This window comes from Thermobia domestica, chromosome 12 (assembly GCF_964235325.1).
Source record: "Thermobia domestica chromosome 12, izTheDome1.hap1.1, whole genome shotgun sequence".
Lineage (NCBI taxonomy): Eukaryota > Metazoa > Arthropoda > Insecta > Zygentoma > Lepismatidae > Thermobia > Thermobia domestica.
The window spans coordinates 43,286,920-43,307,094 of record NC_137465.1 but is presented as its reverse complement, the minus strand read 5'-3'; the positions used below and the strand labels follow the sequence as shown (position 1 = coordinate 43,307,094).

The 20,175-nt window shown below is 36.3% G+C and overlaps 1 protein-coding gene across 1 annotated transcript in view; it reads left to right on the top strand.

The window, feature by feature from the left end:
* LOC145666438 (clavesin-1-like) overlaps positions 1-20,175 on the top strand; it is a 65,368-nt gene that overhangs the window by 29,900 nt on the left and 15,293 nt on the right. Inside the window, exons 3-6 of the mRNA XM_081733664.1 lie at positions 9,987-10,078; positions 11,040-11,193; positions 13,187-13,377; positions 15,885-15,995. Of these exons, the coding sequence (XP_081589790.1) occupies positions 9,987-10,078; positions 11,040-11,193; positions 13,187-13,377; positions 15,885-15,995 (548 nt within the window). The remainder of the gene's footprint in view (positions 1-9,986; positions 10,079-11,039; positions 11,194-13,186; positions 13,378-15,884; positions 15,996-20,175) is intronic.

The window sequence follows — 20,175 nt, the reverse complement described above, 5'->3', positions numbered from 1 at the left end:
AGCCGGCTTACTTTGTATTCTTCGAGACCAACCACCAATTATAGTTGCCGTAAATTAACCCTTGGAAAAGTTCTTTTTCGCGTGTTCTCTGTCTTGGTAGCGCACCGCTGCCACAAGTAAGGTTACTTTCAGAATCCTACTTCTTTTTTTAACAAAATAAAGTGATGAAATTCCAACATTGCGGCAGCAACTCCGAACGACCACCCTTAACCCTTAAAGGATCCTGGCTTTTTGGGCTATTTTTTAGACTTTCAGTCAAGTAGCTACTTAATCTTCACTATTTATCCTAGGATCATGGTTCATACCTCATTCTCTTCAGAATAGAGCTGGCTTTCAAATGGTACCATTTGCATGCTCATACCATATACCAGAAGCGGGAAAAAATTGTCAAAATGAAAATTTCGGAGGGAAAAATTTTTTTCTCGAACTTTGGCCCCCCCTGGACCTTCCCTGTGTGATCGTAGTCATCTAAAAAATCTGATAAATAGTACTTGGTATACTGAATGTGTGTGCCAAATTTCAAGTTTCTATCTTGAATAGTAAGGACGGGAGAATTTTTATCAAAAATTCCCACAATGCCCCAAATTACCATAAAACACTATGATCTCAGGGGAAAAAATCCTGAGACATCCCTAATTACCCTAGGACTATAATCCGCCAATCATTCTCTTCAGAATAGAACTGTCTTTCAGGCGGTACCATTTACATGTCTTCACCATGTATCTAAAGCGGGAAATTCCTGAAAAAAGGGATTTTGGGGGGCAAAATTTCCCTTTTTTCAACTTTTGCCCCTCTGGACTCCTCCTGTTTTTACGCAGAAATCGAAAAAAAACTTCTGGTAAATACTACTCGGTGGACTGAATGTTTGTGCAAAATTTCAATCTTCTACGTGAAAAAATAGGCCCGCCAGAAAAAATTCCCTACCATGCCCCACTTTTACCCTATACAGAAGTATATTTGGATAAAAAATCACTGAGACGGCCCTAATTACCCTAGAAAAATAAAATTCGACCGTCGTTCTCTTCAGAATGGAACTGCCTTTCAGACGGTATGACTCACGTGGTCCTATCATGTATGTGAGGCGAGAAAATGACGAAAAACGGGATTTTTGGGGTAAAAAATCCCTTTTTTTAAACTCTTTGCCCCTCTGGTTCCCCCCTGTTTTAACACTGACATCGGAACAAAAAATCTGGTAAATACTACTCGGTGGACTGAATGTTTGTGCAAAATTTTAATCTTCTACGTGAAAAAATAGGCCTGCCAGAAAAACTTTTCCTACCATGCCCCACTTTTACCCTATACAGAAGTATATTTGGATAAAAATTCACTGAGACGGCCCTAATTACCCTAGAATAATAATTCGACCGTCGTTCTCTTCAGAATGGAACTCCTTTTCAGACGGTATGACTCACGTGGTCCTATCATGTATGTAAGGTGGGAAAATGACGAAAAACGGGATTTTGGGGGTAAAAATCCCTTTTTTTTACCCCTTTGCCCCTCTGGTTCCCCCCTGTTTTAGCACTGACATCGAAACAAAAAATCTGGTAAATACTACTCGGTGGACTGAATGTTTGTGCAAAATTTCAATCTTCTACGTAGAAAAATAAGCCCGCCAAAAAATATTGAACATAGGCTTAGAAAATGAGAAAAGAAATTTTTGACTTATGACGTCATCACCTCCTATGTCTGGACGCAGAACGGTCTGAAACCATACGTAATGTTTTCTACAAGGCCTCTGGACTTGGAAAACAAAAAAAACGGACGAGAAAGCTCAAATAGAAGAGAAATAACGCAATGTACCATGAAAAACGCGTATGGTACAAATTGTACCATAGGATCCCCAAAGGGTTAAACGGTGGTGGAGGGTTTTAGCCAGGAGGGTGTTGGCATGTAAAATTTCAATAGAATTGCGAAGTGCTTGAAGCCACCTGCCGTTTAGTAGACCATACTTTTTATAATCCTTTGGATTTACAGTGGATACCTTCCCCTACATTACCCCGGATATTAGTTTTAAATTTTACTATCCGAAATCTGGATTTCGATTTTTGACACTTTAATATCCGAAATACGGATTTCAATTTTTGACATTTTAATATCCAAAATCTGGATTTCGGTCTTTGACTAGTATGAAATCCGAGCAAGCGTCTGCTAGTGGTTAGCGTTCTTGCTTCGCAATCGAGAGGTCCAGGATTTGAATCCGGAGGCCGGTCATTCTGACAGGTTTTTCCAGGGTTTTCCCTCAATTACTCCAGGCGAATGCTCGGATGGTACCTTGAATTTCAGGCCCTGGTCGTCTCCCTTCCACTTCCTTTCCCAATGTTATCTTTGTTAATTGCTCCAGTGTAAATTGTCCTCTGAGCTGTATCTGGTAGCTCATGTAAATAAATAAATAAAATCTGAATTTGATTTTCAGATAAAATTCGGAACTTTCAAAATCCGGATTTCGGACAACCGAAAATTTTTAACAACACACACACACACACACACACATATATATATATATATATATATATATATATATATATATATATATATATATATATATATATATACACCTGGAACATATTCTAGTGCTGTTTTCACTTTAGTCATGAGTAGTTACTAAATCAGTAAATGGTATACCATATTTGTATTGTATTGTTTCAAGACTTTACGTCCCTTTTCCAGAAACAAGGTTATATAGAGATGAATACCTGACAAAATACCACTGACATAACGTACCACTTTCCCGGAGGGCTACTTGGGACTGGTTTTGTAAAGGACACTGAAAATAATCACATGCGACAAAACGTACCACTTGTATGAAGCGCTTATTGCAAAGAGTTCTAATGAGTCATCAAATATGCAACGAGAATATTTAAGTATCTTCTCATATCGGAGGATTATTAAATTTTATTCCATTTGTTGTACGTAAAAATTTAAACGAGAACTTCAGGTTCAAGAGAGTTCCATTTTCTTCATCAGACGCTTCATTACTTTTTAAGGTATTTATCATTTATGTACCAGCACTTTTTAGAGACTGCACGAGTCGGACTTGGGCGGGCAGACACTGCTTTTTATTCGGGCCCGGGATCGGCTCCGACCAGGATTTTTCAAAACTTATCGCGCCAGACCGGGCTCGGGCCGACTAATTGGAGTTTCTTATTGACTTTTGTTTAACAATAATTGAAATAAAGCCGAAATTGAAGTTCCTGTGCAGATGAAATTAAAATGTAGTAACAATTGGTGTTGCTTAGCATCTGTGCTTTCAGTTTAGTGTATTAGTTGCTTACCTCAGTCAGCATCTTCCTTGAATAAACATCGGGCCGTGACGATAATTTTTTAAAATTTATCGGGCCAGGCCGGGTTTACGCCGATTAATTGAAATTCCATAATGACCTTTGTTTATGGATAATTGGAATCAATTATCCGAAGCTAAAGGCTGACATTTGTATTCATGTGGAGTGAAAGGTTTTAACAATTGGTGTAGCTTAGCGACTTTATTTTCACTTTAGGGCAGGGCTTCTCAAACTGTCTTTGATGTAGAGCACCTATCAATGATAATAATGTTCAAGGAGCCTCAAAAATAAATAAATAGCATATAGTCTAATGTAACAAGTAAACAAATTCCTACATCCGCTGGTCAAATATCTATATACTCCAGCGAAATAAGCAAAAGAAATGTGGAATTTACTGCAGAACGCCCAAGTTGAAAAAAAGTTATCTGGTTACTAGGAACATCTATCAGGCTGTTTATACACATTTGCATCGGCTATTCTTTTCTTTCTCCCAGAAAATGAAAAGAAATCTTTAGTTTTACGTCCCACTCTTATGCAAACAAAGTGCTAATGGAGACGCATGAAATTGCAATTGAATGATGATAAAAGAAACAGTGGAATGAAAATGTAGGAGGAAAGGGGAGAACCCGAGAAAACCCAGCGACACAATATCGTCCAGCACGAATAGACAGGAATCGAACTTGCGACCCTTCGAACCAGAGGTAAGCGCTCTAACTCTGAGACACCGTGTCCCCATAAAGGTCTTTAAAATTCCTATGGGGATAAGCAGATGCTTTATACCGCATTTCTTTGTTTACTTATAATATACAGAGGCGGATCCAAGGGAGGGTTATAGGGACTATAGCAAAGGGCGCCCATGTTGTGGTTTTTAGGGGGCAAGTATAGGCATAGCGGGCAGGGAGGTGGATAGACGACTTTCTACTCTTTATACATATATATATTTTTTCTAGCCAGGAGGCCTCCTTGGCTATAACCCCTGCTTGAGGATAAAATGGCACTTGATTATACTGTTGACTGAATAATATGAAGACTAAATATCACTTCAGCCCCCCTTTGACCACACCCATGATACGCGCCTGTATATATATATATATATATATATATATATATATATATATATATATATGTGTGTGTGTGTGTGTGTGTGAGTGTAGGCGTGGATGCAGGATCTGTTCAAGCTGGGGCAAAGGGTATCTAGTCTTCATATTATCCAGTGAACACTGTCATCAAGTGCCATTTTATATAGTGTAAATTCGGACCTCAAGGGGGGCTATAGCACCCCCATTGGATCCGCCTCTCTCTATGTATATATATAGCATATAGTCTAATGCTATATATGGGGGCTCCGTAGTCTAGTAGTTAGAGCGCTGGATTCATGTCCACGTAATTCCGGGTTCAATCCCCGGCTGGAGCAACCCTCGGCGTCCACCCAGCGTCGTGAAGCAAACTAGAGACTCATGTGAATAAAAGACATGACGACCACACGGTCTAGAAAACCCCCGATACCGTCTCTTGGCAATAAAGTGACGCAATGGGCTACCACCTTTCGTCACTCACGTGGACGTAGTTCCACCAGTCGCTAACAGAAGGCGTTGGGCAGGGCTGGATTAAGATTATTGGGAGAGCCGTGGAGTTGAAAAATATATGAGTAGTAACGGGTTACAACTAAAAATCTGCACAAAATGTGCGGAGTCTTAAAATAAAATCTATTGACACAGTCATTGCTATTCTTTGGTATGTTGATAGTACACTCTTTGTCTAATTCACAATATGTTTGCTTTCTTTCGGATGCGAAGTAACTGGTAGAAAATGGCGTCAAAGGAAGAAGTCCTCCGTGCACGCATTGTAAATTTCCACGAAAAACATCAGGAATTGGGGAAATCATATTGTATGAAACACTTTGCTGCTGAAGGTGTGCCAAAAAGAACAATTTATGCAATACTTAAATAAGGAACAATAGAAGGAAAAGCTGAAAGTGGTCGAAAGGCAGCAATTATGACGAATAAAAATAAACAAAGTCTAAAAATGATGTTTGACAAGAAAGACAACATTAGTCAGAAAGACGCAGCAAAAACATTTAAGTGTTCAAAACAATACATATCTAAAACATTAAAATCAATGGAAATCAAAGCATTCAAAAAGGAAAAAGCTCCATCTTACACAGACACGCAAATAAAAACTATGAAATCAAATTGTCGTTGGATGGTCGGAAATTACAAAGGAAAATCGTTTGTTTTGGATGATGAAAGTTACTTTAGTCTTTCTAAATCCCAAATGCCCGGAAATGACATTTATTATTCCTCAGACATGCAGCACACTACTTCTAATATAAAATATAAAAGCAAGCAGAAATTTGAAAGCAAAGTGATGCTTTATTTAGTTGTATCGGACAAACGTGTGTCGCAGCCTTATTTCAAGGCTAGTGGGTTAGCAATCAATCAAGATGTGTACGTGAAGCAATGACTTCAAAAGATCTTAGTTCCCTTTATACGAAAATATCATTCTGACAATAATTTTATTTTCTGGCCTGACAAAGCCAGCTCTCATTGTGCGAGAAAGGCTCAGGAGTACCTCATGTCCCAAAACATTCCTTTTGTGCCCAAAACCAAAAATCCAACTAACTTGCCCCAGTGCCGCCCAATCGAAGTTTTTTTTTTTTTTTTTTTTTTGGACAATTGAGTGGCAAGATGTACAAACATGTACAAACATAATTGGAAGGCAAAAACTGTTCAGCAGCTTCAAAGAAGAATACGTAAATGTTTAAAAGAAATTGACCCAACTGGCGTCCAAACAGCCTGTGCATCTATTCCAACACGTTTGCGGACTGTAGCTGATCACGGAACATTTGCAATGTGTCATTAGTATTTTCTTTTCTGCCTATGTATATACTGTAAATAAGCGTTAAAACATAGTTTCCATTTGTCGTCTGGTTGCTTTTATCTTACCTCACATTTTGTGCAGATTTTTAGTTGTAACCCGTTATTAGTAATTTTTAAAACGTTTATGGGGTCGTTTGATTGCGGGGCCCTAGGGCGAAAGCTCCAGTAGCTCAGCTCTTATTACGGGCCTGGCGTTTGGGCCGGTAAAAGGGCTATAAGTCCTGCAAAGCCAGTGTTGTTCTATTTATATAGTATTCATAAATTTTAGGTGGCTTTAAACGTGTACGGAAATAAAAATCTCAATAACAATAGGCAATTTACGGTAGTATAAATAATGGTTCAACCCTCCGAAAGCAAGACAAAAATGGTATCATGATTCATTGCTAATTAAAATATAATGTTTTAATATCTTCTGTTTTGTGTAATATAAGGATATAGATACTTAAAACTTAACAGATGTATTAAATTAAACTATTAACTATTCCCAAATTTTTCCCAGATCAAGAAACTTCTACAGGAAGAGAAGGACCTGAACTGTTCCACGAGATTTATTTTTATTTTTTCCACTTACCTGTCCCCTCTGCAGCTGTTTAGACGTGCTCTCCAACTGGAGCCAATAATTAACTTACATATAGATATAATTTTTCGTAATAATGACAACGAATAGTGTATCATGTGTTTATTATTCTTTATCTAAAACCTGTTTAACTGAAAAACGCAACACGAAAAATACACAAAAGTAATCATGCGATAAAGAACAGTCGTATAATAGTCAGCGTAACACCAACGCCACCTGGCAATAGCAAGAAGAATGAAATCCGGATTTCGGATTTTGGCATTTCACTATCCGAAATCCGGATTTCGAATGTTGACATTTCATTATCCAAAATCCGGATTCAGTTTTCAGTTAAAATCCGAAATCCGGATTTCGGATATCCGAAAATTTTTGACAGCACTACATTGAGCTCTGAAGGGGCGATATAATCCACCTGAGCGAAGCGAGTGAGAATCACGACCACGGTTATAATAAAAGCGTAGTCTATATATATAAATGAGTGATGTATGATACACGTACTCGCCCCTCTCCTAAAGAAATTCTAAACTGCGAATCCAATGTGGCGGAGAAACTTCCTTTAAGAATATTCAAATAAGAATATTCAATATTAAAACTAACTTTCTTTACATTTTTCGGGTTTCTAAAAAACAATTATGATGACAAAAGATTAAATTTCAAAATTGCGGATCCAATATGGCGGACTAAATTTCTTTACAATTTTCCAGTTGAGCTGATCTTTTTCTTTATAGTTTTGCGATTATTCATAACGGTTGTGGAGTCAAAAGTCCTAAACTGAAAATGGGGGATGGATCCAATATGGCGGACAAATTTCTTAAACAAATGGAGGATCTAATATGGCGTACAAAAATCAACAGACAACGCCGGGTGATTCAGCTAGTAGGAAATAAATAAATAAATAAATAAATATTGTCACACAGAATTTCATGATTTGTGATCATGTTATTTTTAGCTGTGAAATAGATGAGTACTTTATGACGTCATAATAAAAGGATCTTATGTATTTCTTCGCTAAACATCTCATATGTAATTTACTATTCTGTGACATGGTATATTTATTTTCTATGATCTAGTCTCCTACGTTCTCGAAATCATATTGAGTTTTGCCGGATACTTATTTTGAAAAATGTAAAATGACGGGAAATTTAGATAGGCAGACTTCTAACACACAGTTCCTACCAATGCAATACGCGGTTCCCACTAGAGTTAAACACACGAATTTTGCTCAAGTTTAACAAAGTTCCCATAAAAGAGTAACACATGGTTCCTTCTAATGTTTAACACACGGTTACCGCTAAAGTATGTTTTGTGCTCGTATGTGTGTATTTCTTTTTTGACATTTTTGTCGTTTTTGTGTGTATATCGAGGTTCCCTAATGTGAGGGCCTTGTACCGGCAGTTCCCCACTTCGTCGGATTATACTCATTCTTTATTTTTAAAGATAGAGCAAATTGAAATATATATTTGTAATCAGCGTGATGAGACCAACACGAAAATAGGCGAATTTTTCTCCTAGGACCATTATTTCTATGGGCACCCACAACGTTGTGTTTTGAACGATGGCCCCACAAACCACAAAATACAAACAGGTGTGTGTGTGTGTGTGTGTGTGTGTGTGTGTGTGTGTGTGTGTGTGTGTGTGTGTATGTGTGTGTGTATGTGTATGTGTGGCCAAGAATAGAGTAAGTCATGAATCTTTAAAGTTAGGTAGTTGAAACTTGGCATATAAACTTTTCATGTAACAGAAATGTCCAGGAACGGACATGAAAGTGTCATCCGGACATCCGAATCAAGCCTAGTCCATTTGATAAACATAACAAAGATATGTTCATGCACAAAAAATTAAGTGCCATGGACAGCGGAGTAAGTCCCTGGGGCCCATTAACCCTGTTAGTATAAAGAAAATCGTAGAGTCGCAGTGAAATAGCTATTGCATCAACACTGTTCATTGGAAAGTCATGGTTTGTAGTTCATTCTCTTCAGCATGAAACAGACTTTCCAGAGGTAGTATGTATTGGGGGCTCATAACTTACTTGAACAGGGAAAATTACGAGATTGTCGAGAAAATTCCCTCCAGAAATCCCTCCCATCAACTTTGGAACCTTCTGGAGAGGTCCGGAGTGAAAGCACACAATCCAAATGTATCTAAAAAAATATAGGGGTTAGAAATGAGGTACCAAGTTTTTCTTTGATAGACGGAATAGAAATGAGGGGAAACCATGTATTGGTATACAATGAGCCCCAGGGACTTAATCCATTGTCCATGACACCTAATTTTTTGTGCATGAACATACCTTTGTTATGTTTATCGAACGGACTAGGTTTGATCCGGATGTTCGGATGACAGGTTCATGTCCGTTCCTTGTGAGCTTGTGTTTTTAGCGTTTTAGAAAATTCTACTCTTAAAGCGGAGAAGAAGCAATTATTTTGAAATTGTCCAATATGAGGATTCACTTAAACTAAAGGTATAGAAACTTTTATTTATTTATTTATTTATTAAAGTGAATATGTGTTTCAAGATTTTCGAAAATTTCACTCGTAAAGGGGAAAGAGATCACTTTCTATCATATATTATTTTGATTTTCCGTTTTATATTCAATGAACGTTACTCTGTTTATGAGAAGAACCAGCAGTTCTGATAGTGCATAATATGCGGTGGTGCAAGATTTCTCGCCACACGATAATACTGAAAAATAAAATGGTAGACATAGATCAATATCATAATTAAAATTCAAAGCATAATCTCTGTGTTACACCAACGAATTAAAAGCCACTTATAACAATTTTAATTACATCATAACAATACATGAATAGCAGGGACATCTATAAATGGACGATCTAAATTCACCTCTAGATCCGCACATTTGGAGACAAACTGTAAATGTGTTACTTTGGTTACATGGCTAATACTGTAGATGGAGAGAGCAAGGAGTTTTTTTTTAACCTTACCATATGCAATACAAAAATCAAACATATGTTAAAGAGTATTCAAGGGAGTGGGGTGCCATGGTATCTTTTATTTTATGTATTTACTTAAATTAATACATCAATAGGATAATCTAAGCAGAAAGGTGAATGCCACTCACTCATTTTCTCTAGATTTTATCAAAAAGAACTGCAATAATCTTTGGTCAAACTAATCCTGATCATAAACTCTCGCGCTCTCGTATGGCAAGCAATTTAAAATAATAATAACTTCTACTACTACTACTACTGCTACTACTAATAATAATAGTTTTATTTTCCATTTTTTTAGCAATAAAAAACCTCAAATCTCGGATGGACGACTGTTTTCTTCTAGCGTTCCTTCGAGTCAGAAAATTCAATCAAGAAAGAGCTCTCAGGACGGTAAGTCTCTTTTACGTTCATTTACTATTTCGACGCCTCAAATCTATAAGAATCAGTGTATCTGTGCTAGTTCTCCTAACACAACAATAAACTAGAATGAATATTCACAATGAAAGGAATTATATTGTGTCCTTTTTGTAGAATTACAACGAAACACTGGCTAACGTCTCAGCATTCTTTCCATCGATGTTAAATTACTATAATGATTTTTCAAAACTACGAGAATTCAATGTTAAAACTGGATCTACCACTTAAGGTTTAATTACGTACTTTGGGAGGCAGATAAGTTTTTGGGGAGCATCTATATGTGTGTATGCCGAAAAGGATACTTTTACATTATTTGACCTACATTACAATACGACATGTCTGAGAGGCTGTTGAGGGGCAGATGTAGCCACCAAGATGCACCTGCTCCCATTGCCCTCCTTTAGCATCATCGTCGGATTAGGTCCAAGATGAACCCTGATCTTGGGGCATTGAATGTATATCACAAACCGATTTTCGCTACCTCTTATAGCACCTGGCGGTTATTAACATATTCCAAATCTCTCTACTCAAACCGGAAGTAGTAAAAATTTACTACCACTTCCGGTTTCCATAGCAATTAACAAAATATCACGCCTTACAAACCAAACTCGATCACGTGGTGTAAACGTGGCTTTGCTACTTACGTTTAACGGAAACCTGTCTTTAACTTTACAGCTTCATCGTTTGGTGAGCACTCAAACCCTACAACCCTGCCTGCACAGAAGGTAGGGAGGGGAATTAAAACAATGGGGCAAGAAGTAAATTCCATTACTCTCGCTACGAAGATATGCTACAGACTACGACATAGATTGGACTATATAACGCAACATTTGAATAATTATAATTGCTTGAAATTATATCTTAATACTTAATTGTTCTTTACAGAAAAAAAAAACAATTAAACGAACTGTATATGCTTTCTCTTTCATTTCAGTTGAAACGATACTACGAAATAAGGACCAAAGTACCGGAATGTTTTGTGCCACTTCTACCATCTGAAAATAAGGACTTTTATGAAGATATGGGAATATTTAAAGTCCTGCCGGAAAAAGACCCACTTGGAAGAACGATAGCTATTTTAAAACTCGGTAAGGAATTAGTCGTTGGAATATTAGTCTATCACAGGTAATAAGCAGAGAGCAGCAGCATTCGTAGAATGTTTCAACCTAAGCGAACAAATGCAATTCCTATTCTCATATTCAATGTTGATTGGTTGGTTGAACTGGAGTTAAGCATCCTTTCCAGCATCGAGGCTATATGCAGCTTAACGTGGAATCTGAACTACATGATCTGCCAGGAATCGAGTCCGGATCTCCCACTTCGGAAACTTGTACGTTATCCATATAGCCACGACGGAACTCCATGTTCAATGTCGAATAATAAGTTAAAAATAAACAAGATTCTATGGCAAGAAGTCTCGAACACTGTAAACAGACCAGCTGGTGATTTTCTGGTAGGGTAAGTGTGGTTGGTTAGCATATCACAAATCCCATCTCGTTTTTGATACATTTCTTGACTGAGATCTGCAAATGAAGAAGCCAGATGCAAAACCGCACAAGTCCAAGGAACACAGTTTTGAGAAAATTGGTTTTGCGCTCCAAAACTGGTTCTGATTTGCAACTGCTTTCATTCTCTTCATAAGATTCTAAGAGCTTCCTAATGGAAATTTGTTATTTTGCACCGGAACTAATGAATGACATTATAAGCAACATTATTCCGGTCTTGATTCATTTTCAATCACAAGTGGAGTTGTGCGATTTTGCATCCGATTTCTTCATCGTTCCTTACCCCTGCTAAAGAAGAATAGATTCATCAAAAATGGGCGAGTTGCAAGTGCAATTGGGGTCGTAAATTTTTATGGTACCTCTATCGTAACATGAGGTAGGCAGATTCGAGATTTGAACTCTTTCCGGGTTTCAGGAAACCCCGGATTGGGTTGGATTCTGAGGAGTTTGGAGTTGTGACGGACGCTACACGATGATGTTGCGCCACCTCCTGACACAACTGGGAGGAAGTGAGTTTGCCTTAACGCTCTAGTGTTGACACTGGAGAGCTTCTACTTGCTGCCTTTGTGAAATAAGTAGCTGGGGTAACATTGTGGAGCAAAAGCGCGAAGAGCTCACACTTCCTGTATGTATCGAAGACGCATACATACGTCTCGGATGCATTTCCTGTTTGGCATGTCTCGGAGGTATTTCCCCCTCCATTGTGAGTCCCTGCCCTTTATGATGGAAACTGCTCCTGTAGAGGAAGAACAGAACTCGTATGAAATCATGCACCTTCTTGTAGAGGAAGAATATTCATACTGCCGGAGAAGGAGAGGTTCGTCCCGCTACCAAATGGGTGGCTTGCATGTCCAATTGGCTCCGATAGTTCACGTTATGTATCACTGTAATCTGAGGTAGACAAGCCTGGAACTGCAAGCCTCCCCTGGATTTCAGGGATATTCCAGAAACGAGTTGGTCTCTGCTGGCTTGTGGTCGTACCCTAAGATTGGTACTTTGCGGTGCCTTGGGGTGCTAAAAGAGGGGATATAAGCTTGCCTTAATGTTTCTGCATCAACAACGGAGATGTAGGTATACTTCCACTTGCTAGGAAACTTCCGTCCACCTGTAGGTATAGAGTATAACTGGGAGATAGACTTGACACCATCGCCCAAACGTTGTATCTTGACTAGCCATTCTATTATTGAAGCCTGTCTATTGTATTGGGTTTCAAACGTGTGAAACTCCAGAACACATGATAATAGCGATCTCCTCGATAAGTGGCGGTGGGCTGATAAGAATTAAGATAACCATACTAAGATTTGGGGTCAATCCAGGGGAGGCGTTGTGTCTTTTCATTGTATCAATCATCTCAACCAAAAGAGGAGTGGCCTTTACTTTATAGTAATTCGAATCTCGCTTTAAATAGTAATAGTACCTATCTTATATAATACTAATGGGACCAATCAATTAATATTTCTTCACAAAATCCATGGAAAACTATATTCATAATAAATTTCTGGCTAGAATCATTAAACCCATTCTTTAATTCACTTAGTGCTGTGTAAATAATAAGATGATTAATATGTATTTGCAGGAAACTTGGATTCATCGAAGCATACAAGCGAATTCATCCTGCGAGGAATGTTTACAATGTTAGAGTACGTGATGTTGGACCAAACTATTCAGGTTGGAGGTTTAGTCATTGTAGGAGACTTTTCAAACTTCGGACTCAACCAACTGAGATTCGTAACTCCGAAATTCATCAGAACATTGAGTGCTGTTACGGTAACTACTTATTATTCCTGTCCTTACCTAGTACTTAACAGTCTTTTACATAGACCTATTTCTTTTATTAATAGCCAGTAAGGATGCATGAGGATTGTAGGATTTTTTTTTTCGATATTGGTGGTGCTGAAAGATATTTACGATTTACTGACCATAGTGTTTCTGAGTATTAGCTAGAATTTGTGCTTGAATTAAAGTGTTGGTTCCATAAGAAAATTTTCAAGTCAAAATATGTAAATTAGAGTCACTAGGATGTATTAATTGGACAAACTTTGGACTCAAACTTGTCCAAATTTCTAGAACAACTTTCTTGCTCAACAGGACACAGTCTTTAACGTTTTCAATTACACGCAGATACATCTCAAGGTTCCGGTTAATTTCTCTTACTTTCTTCTCTTTATGTTGCTGATATGCTTCAACTTTAGCTACCTTTGTCAATGATGGCAGCTCAATAAAAATATTTGGTTTTATTTTATTACAATCTCTGTTGTATTTACGTAGTTAAACAGCTAGAATCTTCCAAAAAGTTTTATTTCTCATCAATGGCGGAGATAACAGGTTAAGTTTCAAAGTTGGTCGTCCGTTTCTAGCAAAATTTTGAAAATTTACCGGGAAGAAATGGATAAATTGCTTGTTTCTGTGCTTGATAACACGTAGGAATAGCGGAAATTCTGTTTATTTTTCTGTATAGGCGGTTATAAACAGGATTATTTGCCGAGCGGAGGGCACTACTTCGCGCAAGGTTACTGCATGGTTGTATTGTCGGACAGTAACGAGCGGTTGTATTCTGAACATGGCTGCAGGTCTACATAGACGCTCCAGTTGGATACTTACGCAGAGACGAGAAAGGGCCCAAACTTTCCTAACCCAGAGCTAACCCGACTCGACACTATCCTACTTATTCTTACTTTACTTTACTCTACTCTATTATACCCTTTTAAACCGGTCATAAAAGTTGATTATTTTTAAACTTTTTGTTGCTGTTATTACTTTTTTGTCGAAAACCAAACGGACGACCAATTTCGGAATAAATGCCGAGATAACAGAACACTACTTAACACGTTCAGCCCGTCATCTGACAGTAATGAAGAAGCTATGCTTTTCGAAAATCCTGAGTGAGTCACCGGTGGTGCACGCCATTCTTCCTTCATTCCCGACGTGCTCCAGTGGCGGCACACGATCTTTATTCTGATATTCGTGGCAGGCCGGTAGCCAGCCCAAAAATGTAGGGGGGGCCAGGCTGAAGTTAGGGGGGGGGCCCGATCCAACCATATTATAGTTCATCACTATATTTTACTTCATTTGCAAGCCTGCCGTAAAAATTCTAGAGGGGGGACGCAAAAATTTAGGGGGGCCCGCCCCCTAGACCCCCCTGGATACGGGCCTGATTCGTGGCTATGGGTATTTAGTTGCCTTTGGATTTTTATTTAGAAAAGTAAAATAATGTTACGGACTTCGTTATTATAAACATCGTAGGTAATTTCTGGAGCATACCTTTAAATCTTTTAGGGGAAATAAACCTGATATTTATTATACATGAAGTGTGGTTAGTATGACATCTTTTATAATATAAGATATGTATGGAAATGTACAGATAATATCCGCAAGGCTACTCCTCCAACTCTGAAAAGTAATGTTATCATGTAGGCATTCATCAAGCTACCTAATATTCAAATGGGAAAGTTTTAACAAAATTATTGTGCGCCACTGGTGGCCATGTCGGCCTGCGCTTATGGTATAATAAACACGGGCCGCTATGAGTAACCGGTGGCGCACGAATCCAAATATGTGATAATTTCAGAATAATAGTATTTTATGTCCAAAGAGACACCTCGGAATAGATTGCTTCATAGGAACCCCAAAATTCCCTGAAATTTGAATGTCGGTTTTTTTAAGGTAACGTTTTTCCAACTGCGTTAATTTAATTATCTTATTTTGTAGAATGTGTGCCACCAGTGGCGCACGTCGGGATGAACGTGTTAAGATTGTAAGAGAGCACTTAATCTGATTTTGGTGATTTATTTGGATGATCGTGGCGGAGTAATAATAAGTAACCACTTGAGTTACAACTCAACACTGCTTCTGGCCAAATCCCACACAGTAAATCACTTTCCATCAATGTTTAGAAGTGCTTCTCAGCGACAAGGCCAAACCTTTCCTACATCATTTTATTGACAATAAATTAACTAAATCTCTCTCTATCCACGAACAGAGGACTTAATCTTCTATGGGAATTGAGTAAGGTGAAAAAAAAAAAAAAAAACAACTTAAAATCAAACCTGGATTTCAACATACAGTACATCTGCGACCCTTAATTCTTTCAAAAATAGTTACAAGTTAAATACAATTTTCCTCTTCTGCTGAAACAGCAATATTATCTAAGTAGTTAAACTCCTTCCAAAAATATCAGTACTATGTCATCTACATAGTACTTGTCTACAGAGCATTTTTTAAAATCTTGTATGACTTTGTTTCTTTTTTCTTTTCTTTTTTCTTTTTTTAAACAGGAAACAATTCCACTTCGCATCAGGAAAGTACACGCTGTGAATTCACCATTTTATTTCGACGCTTTGTACCGGTTATTTAAACCATTTCTTTCGACTAAAATTCAAAAAAGGGTAAGCAAAAGTTTTGTCAATAGTTTAATAAATTACGTAAAGTATAGCTATTGGTTCATCATAAATGTATCGTGTATAAATAGAAATTAAAATCACTAAATGGAATTAGAATACAGTTAATATAAAGGAGGATTAAGTAAAATAGAGCTTATACAATTAAGCTAAACTGGAATTTACATATAGGTATCATAGAATTAAGCTAAAATAGAATAAAAACATACATAACTCTTAAGATTCCCTCAGAGAAGAGGACTCATCATCTTTCTGGAGGAAGTGGAAATATAAGAGCTTGTTCGTTTGGAATTTTGGGTACATGGCTTTTCAGCAACGAGATCCATGTAGGATGTGGACTTAATGTGAATTCCGAACCATATAAGCTTCCATTAACAATATAACCTTTAGCTTCCGCACCGAAGGCTGTAACGTGAACTTAGCCATTGGAGAGCTCCAAGATATTGCACCCTGAATTGAATTCAAGGTACATAGTATGACAGAATTTTCCTAAGATGATTGACGGACAGGAGATACTAACTAATGAGAATTGCCACTTGGGACAAAACTTAAAGCTTATCTTCGCTTATCAATTATCTGTACAATAAAATAGTTCAGATGTAGCAAAAATGAAAGTAAATGTATAAACCTAGTGTATCAAAGACTGGTTCTTGCTTCGCAATTTCTCTGCAAAACCCTGTATTCTTATAAATAGAAGGAATGAATTACAGTGAAAGTGAATATTCTTCGACAGACTGAAATCTTACTTCGGCTTAAGCTTACGTTTGCACTGATAGTTGGTGTCGTTTCGCTGCAGAAAATAATACTATTGTGCAATTGCATCTACAAGTGCGAAGAATGTAAACCAACCTGCACTAGACTCAATACTCGTACAAGTTAATATTATATCTAATCCGCGTCAGGGCACGGGGAAACTAGAGGATTCGCACGACAGCGGGTAGATGGGCCCATAGGGAGAAGGCGCGTTAGCGACGGTGAGTATGTGCATAAAGGAAAATGTTTTCATTTTATCATCTTCCGGTTTCTTCTGATACTTATCTCTAATGTAACCGTGAAACTTTTTTTTTTCAAATCAAAGGATTAACATTGGCATTTAATAGAAAAGAAGATGAACAGATATTTTCCACAAGATTCTATTTCTGATCATTACAATTGGAGGTAACAACGAAAAATCCTTGGATATTATTAAAGAAATTATGTTCCAGTTACTTTATTACGATCACGAAAATTGGACTTATTGTGAAGTTAGTACGTCCGTCCGTTATTTCACTTTCTTGCGATAGATAGCTAAAGCTATTATCTTGGTTTAATCTATTAATGGAATCAACCGTTAGAATTTTCTTGGGTAACAGTGAGTTACCACCATGCGTTACTGAACACGATAACTCTTGAATAAAAGATAATTTTTGAATTCCATTTTCCGCTATGTACACTTGGTAGCTAGAATGTTTATTTCGGGCGAGTTAGTTAATATGGTGTCAATTCGTTAAAATCTTCAAGGATAACGGTGACTAACTGAGACTCCATATCCTTTTTTTCTACTGTTGAAAAACAAAGTAATACAAGTTACACATAGACAGCATTAGATGACAGCAAATATTCTCCAGCTATTGGCACCTACCGAACGAAATTCAAACTTCTAGTGAGTGATCCTTTTTAATGATTATCAAAAGTTTATTCATACATAATACGTCATTATCCGTGCTATTACTTATAAACATACAATACCTCATTATCTATGCTACTACTCATAAATACATACATACCACATTATCTATGCTATTACTAATAAAAACATACAATACCTCATTGTCTATTCTATTATTTATAAAACATGTAATACCTCATGATCTATGCTATTACTCATAAAACCACATAATACATTACTTATATGCACTATTACTTATACTATTAATATTACTTATAAAATCATATAATACCTCATTATCTATGCCATTACTCATAAAAACATGTAATTATCAATGCTATTATTTATAAAAACATGTAACACCTCATTATATATTCTATTACTCATAAAACATACAATACCTAATTTTCTATGTTATTATTCATAAAAACACACTGAGTAAAGGGAAACGGTACAAATAAACCGATTATATGCAGAATATATTAAGTATATTATTGAGTGTAAATGTTTACTTCAACACTACTTCTATCAGATCCAAGTTTCATTCCATCTGTGTAATTCCCTACAGATACATCAGTTTCAACGTATAATGTTATCTCTCGTGCTTTCGAACTGTACTTATTGGCTTCCAATTTAATAAATTAATTTTGAAATTTCCTTTATGAAGCTCTATAATTGAATATAGATTTGTCCTATTTCATTGCATTTTTGTACGGGACAATAGCACCTTTTTGGGGGGGAGAGGATTAATCCTCGCGTACTTCCTGATCCGTATTGATTTACACGTTAATTCAGGGGTCGCACAGTGTTATAGGATGTGTCGCGAAATTTTAGAATTAAAAAATCACGAAGCACTGAAGAATTAGTTAAAATCAATTTTGAGATAAACTACAAGTTAGCACATCCAGCGACAACAGCGATGATCGGTACTACATCGAGTTACTACTTTATAGAAATTTATAGGTTTTACACTATTATAATTTATATTATTATTGATAAAAAATCAACTAAATATGTCTTCAATCAAAAGAGGTTGGGAACTATTGCGTTAATGGAGTCTACAACACAAATAACAATTATTACTTTATTCCATCCGACATTTCCTTCTAGAATGATGACCATTGTATCACTCTTTTTGACACATTTTCGGGCAGATCATACCATAGGGCCATGCGTTATCCAAATTTGGATATCGAAAATCGATATCAATAAAATATCTAAAATTGATGGATATGTCGAAGTATCAAGAAATATAAAAATATCGAATACCGAATTACAGATATTAAAAAGACAGAATACCGAAATAGGAAAACATGCAATGTCACATTTCAATATATCGAATATTGAAGCCTTTAGCACAATGGATAGCAAAAATAATGAAAAATAGAAAACCAAAGTATAGAAAAATATCGAAATATCGAATATCAAAATATTGAAAAATATAAAATTGCAAAATATTGAGAAAAATATCAAAATATCGAATAACGAAAAATCATTGAAAAATTTCAAAACATCGATATGATAAACAATACTGAAATATTGAACACTAAAATACTGAAAATATCCAAATATTGAAAAATATTTAATTATCGAATATCAAAACATTGAGAAATATCGGTATATGGAATATCAACATATTAAAAATATAGAAATTTCGAATAACATAACATATTGAAAAATAAGGAAATATTTTTAAAATTTCAAAATATCGAATAACGAAATACTGAAACATCCAAATATTGTAAATATTCACGTAAAATACAGAAATGTTGAAAACACCAAAATATTAAAGATCGATATCAAAATACTAAAAACCAGAACTATTGTTTGTATTTTATTTTTAACTTCTGCATTACTACAATGAATATCAAAATATTGAAACATATACAAAAATATTTTTAAATATCCAATATCCAAAAATGCTAAAAATATCGAAATATTGAAAAATATTACAATATCGAAACATTGAAATATCTTGAAATATCTTTATATCAATCAGTAACATTTTTTAATATCAATATTTTGATATTGGCAAATATCGATCAATATGTCAGAATATTGTAAAATCCAACATTAAAATATTTTCTAATACCGTCATACTTGGTTACATCTGATTATTTCTCTATAATGTACTAAATATTTGAAACCTGCCAACAGATGTCATTTAAACCTCAAGATGCAGGTAATATTGGGTGTGGTCACAATTTTAAGCAGGTCTATTTAAACTCAGTACTGTAGTTGCCAATTTCAAACTTCCAAACTATGTTATGTATAAATATCGCGGAACGGGTATGTCTGTCCATCTATCTGTCAACAGGTATCATAACGAAAACAATAAAAGATATCGAGAAGCTGTTGTTTGGAATCGTCTTAAAAAAAATATACCATCTTCATCCGCACCTCTCTCTCTCTCTCTCTCTGTACTAAAACCGGAAGTGATAGCATTTGACAACTAGTTAAGGTTTCGTTAATTTCATAGATCCAAAATAATAAGAGATAGCAAGAAATGGATTTTTGATG